This window comes from Papio anubis, chromosome 6 (assembly GCF_008728515.1).
Source record: "Papio anubis isolate 15944 chromosome 6, Panubis1.0, whole genome shotgun sequence".
NCBI classification, from domain to species: Eukaryota; Metazoa; Chordata; class Mammalia; order Primates; family Cercopithecidae; genus Papio; species Papio anubis.
Window position 1 is genome coordinate 145,925,225 of NC_044981.1, and position 12,601 is coordinate 145,937,825.

General features: G+C 45.9%; 1 protein-coding gene across 1 annotated transcript; it reads right to left on the reverse strand.

Moving 5' to 3' along the window:
- Positions 1-3,527: 3,527 nt before the first annotated feature.
- VGLL2 (vestigial like family member 2) lies at positions 3,528-11,629 on the reverse strand. Its single transcript, XM_003898265.3, has 4 exons — positions 11,304-11,629; positions 8,693-9,002; positions 6,124-6,645; positions 3,528-4,648 (listed from the first exon to the last, which is right to left on the reverse strand). Exons 1-4 carry the CDS (start codon positions 11,382-11,384, stop codon positions 4,608-4,610), a joined length of 954 nt encoding a protein of 317 aa, XP_003898314.1. The 5' UTR covers positions 11,385-11,629; the 3' UTR covers positions 3,528-4,607.
- Positions 11,630-12,601: the final 972 nt, after the last annotated feature.

The following is a 12,601-nucleotide window of genomic DNA, read 5'->3' on the forward strand; positions in this document are numbered from 1 at the left end:
TATTTCAACCACGGAAACAGCAGCTATCAAGTGTCTCTTTCCTGATCCAGCCCTCTGGGGCTGGAGTGAAATACAAGGAAAGAGCAGTACAGTTGGTCTGTCAAGTGAGAATAATCATTTGTGCCTGTGCCTGTCTGAGGGCATAATGTCTCTGATTTCTCTTTAGGTCTGCATCTGTGTGTATGTGTGTGTGTATGTGTGTGTGTGTGTGCGCGCGCGCGCGCATGTGTGTGTATATTTGTGGATAGATTCTATTGTGCAGACACCATATTTGTATTACTAAAGCTTTATATTTATAGGCAATAAGCAAAAGTTGGTATTTAGGAAATGTGAAATTTATGTTTGCTTAACCCTGCTGCTTTTATAAATGTCACAATTTCAGTTACATACAGACAGCAACGGTAATAATGACACTGTTTTATATTTATTCCTTTACTCCAGATTTTAGGAATATATAATAAATCCTAAAAATCTAGTAAGAAAAAATGAAATATACAGAGAAAACAGCTTGGCGAGTACCATAAAAATGTGAACTATTTGCATGCGAATTGTCAACAAACTGTTAAAGCAATTTTACAAAGTGATCTTAGGTTTTTCAGTTTCATTTATTTTTAAAATATTTTCACATATCTTTCCATTTTTCTTCCATGTTTAGATGACATCCTAATTAATTACATTAATAAATTCAATGTATGGACATAGCATTTACATGAAAGCAGTTTGTTTAATTCTATTTATTTTTTATCCCCTCCAACTCCAAAGTAATTGATCACTAAGTGCTTAAAAAAGGAGCTTCTTTATTTTGACAGAATATGTGCACGCCTGCACAGAAATGCAGGCTTTTTGATTCTAAGCAAAATGAAAATTAAAGTTACCTGAAGAGTTGTTTTTTCCAGATGTAGAAGGGCACAGAAAATACAGTACTTACCCAGAAAGAGCGAAAACAGAAGTGCTCAGCAGGGTTTCTGAGTCTCAACATCCGCCATCTCCCATCCAGACCCAAATCAATCTTAAGATATTGCTAGAATTTGCCATGCATTTAAATAGAACTTCAAAGGGGAAATGAGACGGGATAGCAACTCTTTTTACACTGAAGGAATAGAACAGATAGAATTCCCTGTAGCTGGGTGACCAAATTCTCAGCCAGAGGGCAATCGGCAAAAGGATTACTTGGTGGTGGAGAGCCGTCTCTTTCCTTTTCATCACCTCTCCTTCGACCAAGGCCAAGTGCAAAGAGAAAGCTGTGGGCAAGGAGGACACTAGTGCCAAAGCGGGTGATTAGAGGAGAATGTAACCTTTCTCTGAGCCCCCTGACCAGGTATAACATATGTAAAAAAGTCATGTTTGCCTTTCCTTATGCCATCCCTCGTTTCCTTGAATGTCTTTTTTCAACTGCTGGAACGTTATCGAATCTGCATGGTTTGACTTCATGACACACATTTTGTGTGACTTGAAGTAAGCCCGAAGAATGTCAGTTGGGGCTACCATTTCTCCAAAGTTCTCTTTGATGCTCTTATCACACAGAACCGAATCATTATGGATCTAGGTCATCTTGCATTTCTACCTTATGAAGGTGTGGAATGGAGAGAAATGCTGTGGTTCGTGTGTCATACGTGCCAGGTCGCTGGAGCCTGGACTGGCTCAGCAGTCTGGACGGTCTGTTCAGGACCGCCCCAAAGGCCAGTTCCAGTGAATGAGTCTCCTCACCAGCAACCTGATATTCGGGTCAGATGTAGCTTAGGAGAGAAGTTTCAGTAATCAGAACCTTGTGGGTGGGAAAATGTTCCCTGTGGGTTCTGATCACAGATCTTGTGAGTGTTAACGCAGGTGGGGTACAGGTAAACAGCCTCTTCCAATGGGGAATACATGGAGATATCCAGCAGATAACGCACTGCCATGCTTTCTTCAACAGTATATTTAGTAGGAAATTCTGAAAAGCGCACTGGGACTTAATGCATTTTATTTACACTTGTATATACCAGGGATTCATGCCAGTGGAACATGGATTAAAAAAATCCACAGAGAAGTCCAAAGTTAATTTTAGTTATTGCTTCAATGTCCAAACCTCAGGCTAACTCTTACACAGCTTGATCAGGTTGGGTGTGAAGAATTTCAGAGTGGTGAAGGCTGTTAAACACTGAAGTGAATAAGAGAAGCAATAATAATTCCCTCCTGGAGAACAGAGAGCTGTACCTTACTGAATGGTCTAAGTAGTGTCATTTGATGGAGTTTGGACAATGTCTTATGACAGTTCTTTTGAGAATTGGGATTCTGTAAGTTCTACCAAAGCATCATCAATCTGTGCTTCTCTGACTTTTTTCCTTTCTTTATACATCTATTGTGGAGAAAATAAGCCCAACGTTGAAAAGCAAAGAGACAAATCAGAACTAGACAAGCAGTCATGCAGTGAATAACAGTGCAGCCCTGCACGGGGGCTACCCGGGTTTTCAGCCTAACTTTGCCACTGATGAGCTTCATAACTAGGCAAATTATTTCTCCTCTGTGTGCCTTAGTTTTCTAATAGGTAAGAAGGAGAACATCACAATAAATACCATATAGAATTGTTGTGAGGTTTAAATGAGTTAATCTATAGAGATCAGTGCCCAGTGCATAATAAACAATTAACATTAGTTATGATTATTGCTTTCACATGTGATGTACGTAATCATAGAGTATCTTCCATCAGAGTGCAAACCATATTTCTGGAATGATCATGTGTACTTCACAGGTAGCCAAATGACAGAAAGAGGGTATGGGGAGCTCTGCCAAGCTCATGCTGTGAGTTAGATCCCTTAACTGCTTCCAATTCTTGAGACTTATCCAAGATAAATTATATTTGCCTCTCATGTTATAATGAAGATCAAGATTTGGACTAATATTTTTATGCATTAACGAGGTACAAGGGCAATTTGAGCAGCACACAAAATCTCTCTACCAGACACTTTTGTGAAAGAACAGAAAGAACTTTGGCATCAAGAGGAAACAAGGGGAAAAACTACCAGTTTCTTTCTTAAGCATCTTCTTTGCCTAGTGAGAGATTTGGTTTCTTAGCCTAGTTTATTAAAATATAAAATAGCCAATATTTCAAAAACACTTTTAACTGATGACTCTACTGTCTTGAGTCTAGAATTAAACATGTAACAATAATTCTTTTCTGGAAAATAATAAATCTGTACTTGACTGAATGGTCTACAGGTAGTGCTTTTTGTACCATCTTTGCTTCTAACTTCTGAATGCTAACAGGCAAGCCCTTGGCCTCTGTAGGCCACAATTTTCTTATCTGTAAAACAGACAGGGGTACCTAACTTCTCATTCTCCAAGGTTGATGTGAGATGGGAACAGCTAACATATTCATAGCACAGCAAACACGATGGAAACACGTAAAGATCTATCTATCTATCTATCTACATCTATCTATATCTATACATATGTAATACTGCTGACATCAAATCATACTACTGTGTTATTTTATTCTACTAGAAAAAAACTAAGTTATTTACTTTCTTTTTATGAAACAACACAGTGAACTCATAGTAAATAGACATCTTTAATGTTCATCTCTTCTTCCTTATCACCTTCAGCTTTGCCCACGCACAGACCCTTTCCCCTGCCCCAACACTAAAGTGACCAAATCGCAACCAGAGAGGCTGAGAAAAAAATTCGAGGTAATGGAGACTTCATGTACATTTCTTCCCCTTGTGGTGATTCCTAGTTCTTCTCCATGGAGACAGTTGGGGTCTTTCCTCGCTTTTTACATCCAGAGGATACAGGGACAGAATTCGTGGGAGAGAAGGCAGAGAAGCATTTCTTCTTTCATCGTAAAATGTTCCTTGTAAAAAACATGATATATATGCATACATATATATATATATATATAATATATCCAGTGCAATTGCAATTGTTCTGCCAAATACTGAGAAGTGCCACCTTGGGTGATGTATTTCTGGAGTTTTAAACAGTTGTCTAACAACAGCTGCATTTTAGTAAGACTTGGGCAGGTGGTTCCAGATAAGCCACTTGCCACTCACATTCAGGCTGAGGCTTCCATGTTCACAGTCCAAAGGAAAAAAATGTATCTTTGCGTCTGGAGTGGGCATTGTAGGGAAAGGATGGGCAGGAAGGGATCTGGAGGCTGAGAGGCGAGGAAGAAGGAATTGACTTCTCTTTACTTCTCTACCACAGTCTTAAATGCAAGTACACATACAATTTAAAATCTGACAGTAGTAGTGCTATAATCACACTACCTAACCAAATAATTCACATCAGCATAAAAAATATTCACACCAAAAAGTTTCATTTTCTTTCCCCCTTTCCAAGAAAGCTTATGATATCATATCACCTGACTCAGCAATCTCACCACAGATATTTCCAGTGATTCGGCCAAAAGTCATTAAACATAACTCGGAGTCTTTGGATTTGCTCTTTCAGCAGCAGGACTTATTTTTAGATGAATTTCTGTAATTGTGGTTTTTGGTTTTCCCAATACACTGAGAAGTCTGAAGTCTCTGCCTTCCCCCATGTCCTCATCCACGGAGTGAGAGGCACAGATGCTGAGCCTCCAAGTCTGGTCAGAAGGGAAGGGGAAGGGGAAACCCTGGGTCAGCAGATCAGCTCAGGAGGGATGCACCACAGAGGGAATAACGACGAGCTGCAAACCAAGATCAGAAGCTGTTACAAACCCACTCCATTTCAGCTCTGAGTGCCATCAATTGCACTATGCAGAGACCTACAGGGAAGAAGGTGGGCGGTCTAAAACCAGTACACATCCTTGCTTTTGTCCTGAGGCTGCAAACCTGAAAACAGAGAGAAGATAGAGAGAGGAGGTGGAGAGGGAGGGAAGGAGAGGGAGAGAGAGAGAGAGAGGGAGAGAGAGAGAGAAAGAAGAAGGAGGAGGAGGAGGAGGGAAGAAGAAGAAGAAGAAGAAGAAAAGAAGAAGAAGAAGAAGAAGAAGAAGAAAAAGAAGAAGAAGAAGAAGAAGAAGAAGAAGAAGAAGAAGAAGAAGAAGAAGAAGAAGAAGAAGAAGAAGAAGAGGAGGAGGAGGAGGAGGAGGAGGAAGAAAGGGAGGGAGAAAGAAGGAATGGGGGAGGGAAGGCACAAGATATTTAAGGAAAGAAAGACAAAACACCACTGTTTTACTGTGAAAGTCACAGACTTCACCTGTATGGGCGGGTGGTGACTGAAAGTAAAAGCAAAGCAAACAGAAAAGTCAAATCACGTGAGGAAAGGGGCAGTGGGCAGACTATAAACCCAGCGATCTCACTTATTATATAACTATTTCTTTCATTTGCCCTAAAAATAAGAAAGGACAGCAAAAAAGCAAACCCTTATTAGACTGTACGTTTCAAATACTTTAAGCCAAAGACTTAGGATTGTCATTTAAAAATATTCTTTAAGATTTACATTTTTAAGAGATCTATTTTATTTGGCAATTAACTTGATATCAGTATCGCATTTTTCTTTCCTTACAACTGTCACTACGTGACAAGATCCCCCAAGACACAGAAGATTTTAAATTGTACTCTCAGCAGCTATTCTAGATCAGCGCTGTCCAATAGAAATACAACGGGAGCCATAAGCATAATTCTAAATATTCTAGTAGCCACAATTGGAAAAAAAGTAAAAAGAGATGAAAATTAATTTTTATAATCGATATGCAATGTGTCGAAAATATTTCAACATGTAATCAACATAAAAGTATTAACGAGATGAAGCTTACATTCTCTTTCTGCACGAAGATTTGGAAATCCAGTGTGTATCATACACTGACAGCACATCTTAATTCGGCCTCACCACGTGCCAAGTGCTCAGTAGCCCCATGTGGCTAGCGGCTACAGTATTGAACAGCGCAGAGCTAGAACTTTTCCACTAAATTTTATTATTATTATTATTATTATTATTATTATTTTAAAAGTACTCTGTAACATTTACCAGCCAGGTTAGGGTAGGGTCCTACTACACGCATGGCACACGGCCATCTATCAGTGGAAACACGACCGTGGCATGTAGATCCTTGAGTCACAGAATTAAAGGTGTCCAAGGAGGATTAAGGGGGTCTAGGTACAGCCCAGGGTCGGGTACGGGGCCGAGGGGCTCCGCGGAGACCAAACTTCTTCCTCTGCTTACCTGAGTCCACGCTGAGGCCCAGACCCTGGGCCACGTCCCCCGAGGAGCTCGAGAAGGGCCCCCCAGGCCCGGCCCACGCGGCGCCCGCCGGCTCGCCCTTGCCGGAGAGCTCGCAGGGAGGACTACCGGGCGCGGGCGCTGGGGCGGGTGCGAGGCGGGCCGGGCGCCCCGAGGCGGCTGGCATCAGTAGCGGCCCATAGCGCGGGTCGAAGTGCGGCGCGTAGACTTCGTGCACCGCGGCGGGGCGCGGGTAGGGGGCGGCCTGGGCGCCGAGGGCGCCGCCCAGGGCGTAGGGGTGATGCGGGTGCGCGTGGTGCGGGTGCGCGTGGTGCCAGGGCTCGGTGGCGCCCTGGTGCAGGTGGCCATGCAGCGCGGCGGGCGAGTAGGGGTCGGCGGCGGCGAAGGGCAGCTCCGAGTGCGCGGTGGCCAGAGGGCTACCCAGCGGCGCGGGCACCGGCGCCTGGTACGCGCTGTTCCAGAAGGAGGCAGGGAAGCTGCGCTGGCTCATCGGGAAGGAGCAGTCTGTAGGCCGGGGAGGCGGATTGGAGGAAAGGAAGAGAGGTGCGTGTCACTGCGGCTGGAATCAGGGCCGACCTGCACGCCCCGCCCGAGAGCCGAAGGCGCCAGGCGGGCACAGGGCTAGCTAGCCATGGTCGGGGGCGGATGGGCCGCCCCCGCCTCTGCAGCGGCATTTTTCTAAGGGGGCTGCAGCCTGTGAAAGCGAGATGGGGGAACTGCAAAATGGGGGCTTCTGGGAACCCTCTGAGGAGGAGGCCTGCTTTCTCCCATTTCGCAGCCTGGTCCTCAGTGCGGAAACCAAGTGGCGGGGAGAGTAGTAACAGAGGAGAGACTCCTTCCCCGACTCAAGTCCTTGAAGCTCAACGAGCTTCCCGAGACTCAGCGCAGACACGGTCTCCCTTTCCCAGCCTTAACGTCTCCTCAAGCTAAAGATACCTCTTCCCACTCTTGGTCGGCCGCCTAGTGATCTCACTACCCCCTCTCGCGTTTCAGCCGTCTTGCTCGAGAAAATGTGCCCCCCCCACAACGTCTCTGACAGACTGAAAGTCTATCGACATATTTTGAAGTCCTGCTATTATTAGTTTTCTTTCTAGAAACCTTCTTTCACATATTTTTCTCCAAGAACTCAAGCAAAAGAGTAAACTAGTCACCTTAAAGGGCAGCTCTATTATTTGCACAGAAGGACACGAATAGACAGGTCTTTTATCCTAAGTTTTCATTAACTCTCTGCATCAAAGCAAGGACGCCAGGGATAATAATAATCATTATTACTATTGTCAGTTTCACTGTTGGTTCCTAGCCCGTGATAGCATTTTAAGAGAACAGCATTTAGATCAAATTTGTTGCCATTAGTAAGAAGGGAGAGAAAGACAGATATGTAATTCATGGAGCCTTTATGGAACACCTCCTCTGTAGAAGGCATCTGCACTATATACTAGAGAATTTAAATGATTTGAAAATGCATTCTAAGTAGTGAAGAATCTTCCTGTTAAACATATTTAGACAGAGAATAAAAAGAATGTTCTGTATTTAAAATGAATGCTTTTTGGATCTTGTCTAAGGGCAAGGCTTATGCAAACTGCCAGAGTCTCCTAAGGAAAAAAAAAGAGGGTGAAGGTTGTCATTTCCCTCCCAAAGACAAATGAAAATGTTTTGGTTTTTACAACAAAGTCCTCCTTTCTCCCCTTGGTACACATCAAATACCGCTTAGTGAGCCAAGTTTACTTAATGGTTCCCCCACTTTGTCTTGTTGGTAATAAAGGGAAGTTGAGATTTCAGAATAGAAGGCAGATTTAGTTGAGTTGTCCAACAAATAATTGTCCTAGGGTAGAAAAAGCAGTGTTTTGTGGGGGAAGGTAGAAAAATAAAAAGGGGATGTGTTTTGGGAAAACTCTTAGAAGTGTTTTGGCTGTATCTAAATTTTTGTTTCTTTGTTATTTTACTTGCTATTGAGACGCTTCTGCTTCAAGAGTTCTCAAGTAATTGGAGCCTGGTGAAAGGCAAAGGTAGGTTTTTGGAGACATTCTCAAGCAGGTTTTGTCCGTATGGAGCTCTAGAACTGTTTCCTCTGGGAAAATGTTTGCAAATTGGGAAAGTGTTCTTGGCGATGAAGCTCCTTTGCTCACTGGTTTGGGAGGGTGCTGGAAACCTCACATTTTTGACAGCATATTTACATCCATTTTCTTGTTGGTCTTACAGCCTTCTCTGGGGATCGTTAGGAGGGTAAGTGTTATTCTAATTAAAGAAAGCAGTAAATAAAGTGACCTCAAAGAGGTTAAAAGACTTGTCCAAGGTTATATTGCTAGGAAGTGGTGGAACCAACACACAAACCTAGGTGTTCCAATTCCAAGCATAGTGTTTTCTTCAAGGAGTTTTTTTCTTATACCCATGCCCTTTACCCCTGCGTTTTCCTTACCCTTTCCAAATGCTCCTCTGCACACCTTCGCTGACACCTAATATTCTTTCAGCTGCATATCTTTAGGCTCCTGTAGGTGAACCCCAGGCTGAAAGGACCCTCTATGGGTCGTTCCCAGCAGAGCCCCATACTCACCTCGCCAGGGCCCAGAGCTCCTTGGTGTTTTGCTGCTGGTACAGCTGGGAGAGTAGCTGCTGGGTTGACTCAGGGCCCTGCTGAAATGTTCATCTACCACGGAGCTGATGTCACCCTGGAAATAAGTGAAGAGGACGCAGCGGGAGTTGATGTACTCTGCCTCTGGTGGGCGCTCTTTCTCTGGGCTGCCTTCTTCCTCTTTTATACTGGCTGGGGTTTGGCTGGAAAATGAGGAGCTGCCGCTGCCACTGCTGCCGGGGCTGGCATTGCACTCCTGGGCTTCCTGCATTTTGGAGTAATAGGCTAGTTTCTGTTCAGAGAGAGAATGAACAGAGATGTCAGTTTCAAAAGCGATGGCAAATTCGGTTCAGACTAACTCCCTCAACCTAATCCCTAAGGTATTCATGGGGAAACTGGCATATGGGCCTAAGCCTTGTGCTGTTCGTATAAAACTAGCAATAGTGGGGCAACTTAGTTAGCAGGCCTCCCAACCTGCACCCAAGCAAGGGCGAGCTTCCTTAAAGGAAGATTGCTGTCCTTGGTCCCTCTGACTCCTGGAAAATTTCTCCTAAAATGTCTGGGTGAAGGTCTCAGGAGACGCCTAAGCAGATAGGTTTGGAGCTGAGTTTGACCTCATAGCTGGGCTCAGGGCAGATATATTTTTAAAATCAGACTCCAAGGGTAAAGGGCACCCAAGTCCAGTTAGAACCTGACTGTTCCGTGCCTGAGAATCCAGGGCAGAAGCACAGGATACAGGATAAACATCCTCCTGAGGAAACAGGAGCGGGGGCAACCCCCTACCCCGACAAAATCCACTCCCTGCAACTGCGGATGTGTGAAGGAAGGCAACCAGAAATATAAAGGAAGAAATTTTACATTTAGTAATGAATTGTGTGGGGTAAAAATCTGGGGTAACATGACTGGGGAAATACGGGTCATTTTAATAAATGCAAGTTGATATTTGTTTGATTACCCCTACATCAGTTTTTAAACAGATCTTCTCTTTAATAAGGAAAGACCAGTGGATTATGAGTATTTCCACCCCATCATCTCCATACACATTGAGGAAATGATAAAAAGGAGCAGACAGAAGAAAGTTAAGATCCTGGCTGTGAGGTGGTGTAAATCGTCAGGTCTGATAGTGATTTTAAAAAGCAAGCGCAGCTTCTGTGAACATTTTCTTAGAAATGAGCAACGGACTGAAAGAAGTGTTAAAACATTCTGCAGGCAGAGATGGCCTTGAAGAGGCGGCCCGAATCATACAAAAATGAACAGAGATCTTCATGCAATAGATTGGTTCAGGGTCTGGGAGGAGAAAGGGTCAGTCAGAAAACCAATCCACCTCTCTCCTCTTGGCTTGCCATAGTCCCACCCTGGGAAGAAGTACATTTCAGAAGCTGGAGCCAAAACGTTTGAGTTATTTGGGGCCAAAACGATGTAAGATTTAGCAATATCACCACTTCCTAAATGCCATCTTTCCCTACAATGAGTAACTCTGGTGATTCCTAAAATTAACACGGAGGCAAAACAAACTGCAAGTTGTGAAGTTTAAAAGAGGAGAAGAGGAGGTAAAAAAAAAAAAAAAACCCTACCCGGTCCATCATTAATTCATCGGGAAATTTCCGAATAGACATTCTAAATTTGCAGACAAAATTAGCAAAAGCATCCACTGGGGCATTGGGGTGTATTTCAATTTCCCCAAAGTAGGTTTCCAACCCTGAGGGGACCCCCTACTGCCTCCCAGGTGTATGATTTCATTCTTTTCCTGCACTACTGTCCTCAGTTTCTGCTACCTCAGCTGAGGAAATGGAAGGAAAATGGTTCAAACAGACGCTGCCTGAAGAAAAGAGAAATTGGCAGAATTAAATGGAACTTGAAGAGTTTGCAGAAGCCGGGTTGAGTGGTCTTCTTAAAGTGTTAGTTGGGAGCAGGACTTCCCCATTCAGCTACTCAGGCTGGACAAAGGCAAAGTATTGTCTATCAAGCTCGCCTCTGCTGGGTTAATCGCACTCCGGAAAATACTCCCAGAACTTCGCAAAGGAAAAATTATAAAACTGCGTGGTGCTCTTTGAAACGATTTCGCTGGATCTGGAATTAATTGCCCTGGTCGCCAGAGAATTGAAACGGAAGAAATTATTCCTGAGACGAACTTGCAAGGATGAGAACACTGGCCCTTGCATCTCAGAAAGAGGCTGACCTTTGCTTTTGGTTTTGTTGTTACTTTCACCATTGGGACCAAAGTTTGGTTTTCCTTGCGTCGGCTTTGCCTGCATTTCCTGGTACCTGCACCTGGCTTGGAAGAATCTGGAGTCCGGCAGACCCTAAGAAGAAAATCCAGCCCGTGCCATCTTCCTCTGATTATTCCAGGGAAGACCTAGGCTCACATTAGCAGGGCTTAGCTGCTTCCCGAGAGCAAACAGGCGAGCTAAAGGGGTTAGCTAATTGCACTACCAACTGGGGGCGGCTCCGGCAATCCCCGCATCCCGGCCGCGCCCGCCCTGGTCGGACGCCCGAGACGCGCGGAGGCGCAGCGGACCTTCCCGTATAGGCCGTGCCGCCGCAAGTCAGGGGCGCGCCACTCTTCCCCAAAATCCCCGGAGGAGACACGTACCTGGTGGTAGGGGGTGTAGGCGGCTGCGAAGTAGGGCTGCGGAGGACCATAGACTTGGTACATAACATCCAGACAGCTCATGACTCTCCGCAGCGGAGAAGGTTAAGTGTTTTTTCATTAACTCTCCTTCCCCGGAGCTCAGGGGTGCTGCATGGGCGGTGCTTGGACCCGAGCTCCGGAGTCATCAGGCGGAGCGAGGTCAGCGCGCTCCGCGGCTCGAAATCCCGCTGGCTCACTCCCCTCCCACTACAGCGATTTTACTACAGACCGCGCTCCAGGGCAGAAGCGCCTGAGCTCCCGCTAGTGGGCATTTAAAGCCCACGCCCGGCGGGCGTGCTGACGCCACTCGGGGGCCGCGGAGCTGGAGGGGGTGGTGGGGGGCGGGGACCGGGGGGCCAATGGGGAGCCAGGGACGCCTGTTGGCGGGGCAGCCGGTGTGTTTCCCGGGGCCCCCCTCTGACAAGCATGAGGCCAAGGGTGCAGGAGACTATGCGGTTCTCAGCGGATCCGAGGCTTCGCACCTCGAGTAGGAATCTCCCAGGACAAAATAGGAGACAGAGAGAAAGAGAGAGAGAGAAGGCGGCGGGGACGGAGGGATCCGGGCTCATACATGCAGAGAAAGAAAGTTGGAGAAAGGTCTCTTAGGAGAGCCTTTGTCTCATACTGTAGAGTTGAGTGGGCGCTTCCAGAAGTGCCCAGGTAGGGCAAGTTCTCTGCTTTCGGTTCCTGATGATTTGTGGGGAGGACGGTGCTGTCCCTTGGAATCCCCTAGGGAGTCCGGGTCGTTGCAGACAGGATGTGGGAGTCCGGGTACTTCTCCAGGGCATGGAGCAGCTCCCTCTGCGGGGAAATGGCAGTGACTGAAACCTGTAACCGCTGTCCTCTAATCCACTTCCTTTCGCTCCCTCTAACCTGGTCCTCCCGCAGCCTGTCCCACAGCCCAATTCTGCTCTCTTGGGCCATGCCCTTCAGTCCCTCTAAAGTTCGATCCTGCTCCTTTCTCTTTGATGTTCTTCACCCGAACCCGTTAGCTTCGCATAGATCTCGCCCCGCCTCCGGCTGCTCCAGGTGTGAGCTGCTTTCGAGGAGTCCAGGAGGCTTTACCCGGCCCCGGACGCCTGGCTTTCCATGCTGGGGACTCCTTGGCCGGCGTCCTTTAAAGTTTTGGCAACTTTGGGGACAAGGACTCGTTGGCGCTAAGAAGCAGCACGCTAGGACCCGCACAGAGAGAGGTCTTTTGCTGCCTATTCAGCCGGTAATACCAGCTGCGATGGTATGTTTCATTTTGGAGAGCTGGA

Excerpts from the sequence above, each read along its gene's own strand:
- VGLL2 (XM_003898265.3), bottom strand. The coding sequence starts at position 11,384 with ATGAGCTGTCTGGATGTTATGTACCAAGTCTATGGTCCTCCGCAGCCC. Across the intron at positions 6,646-8,692 it reads GAGCTCTGGGCCCTGGCGAG|ACTGCTCCTTCCCGATGAGC; the intron begins GTGAGTATGGGG and ends CCCGGCCTACAG. Across the intron at positions 4,649-6,123 it reads GGGCCTCAGCGTGGACTCAG|CTCGTCGTTATTCCCTCTGT; the intron begins GTAAGCAGAGGA and ends CTTGGTTTGCAG.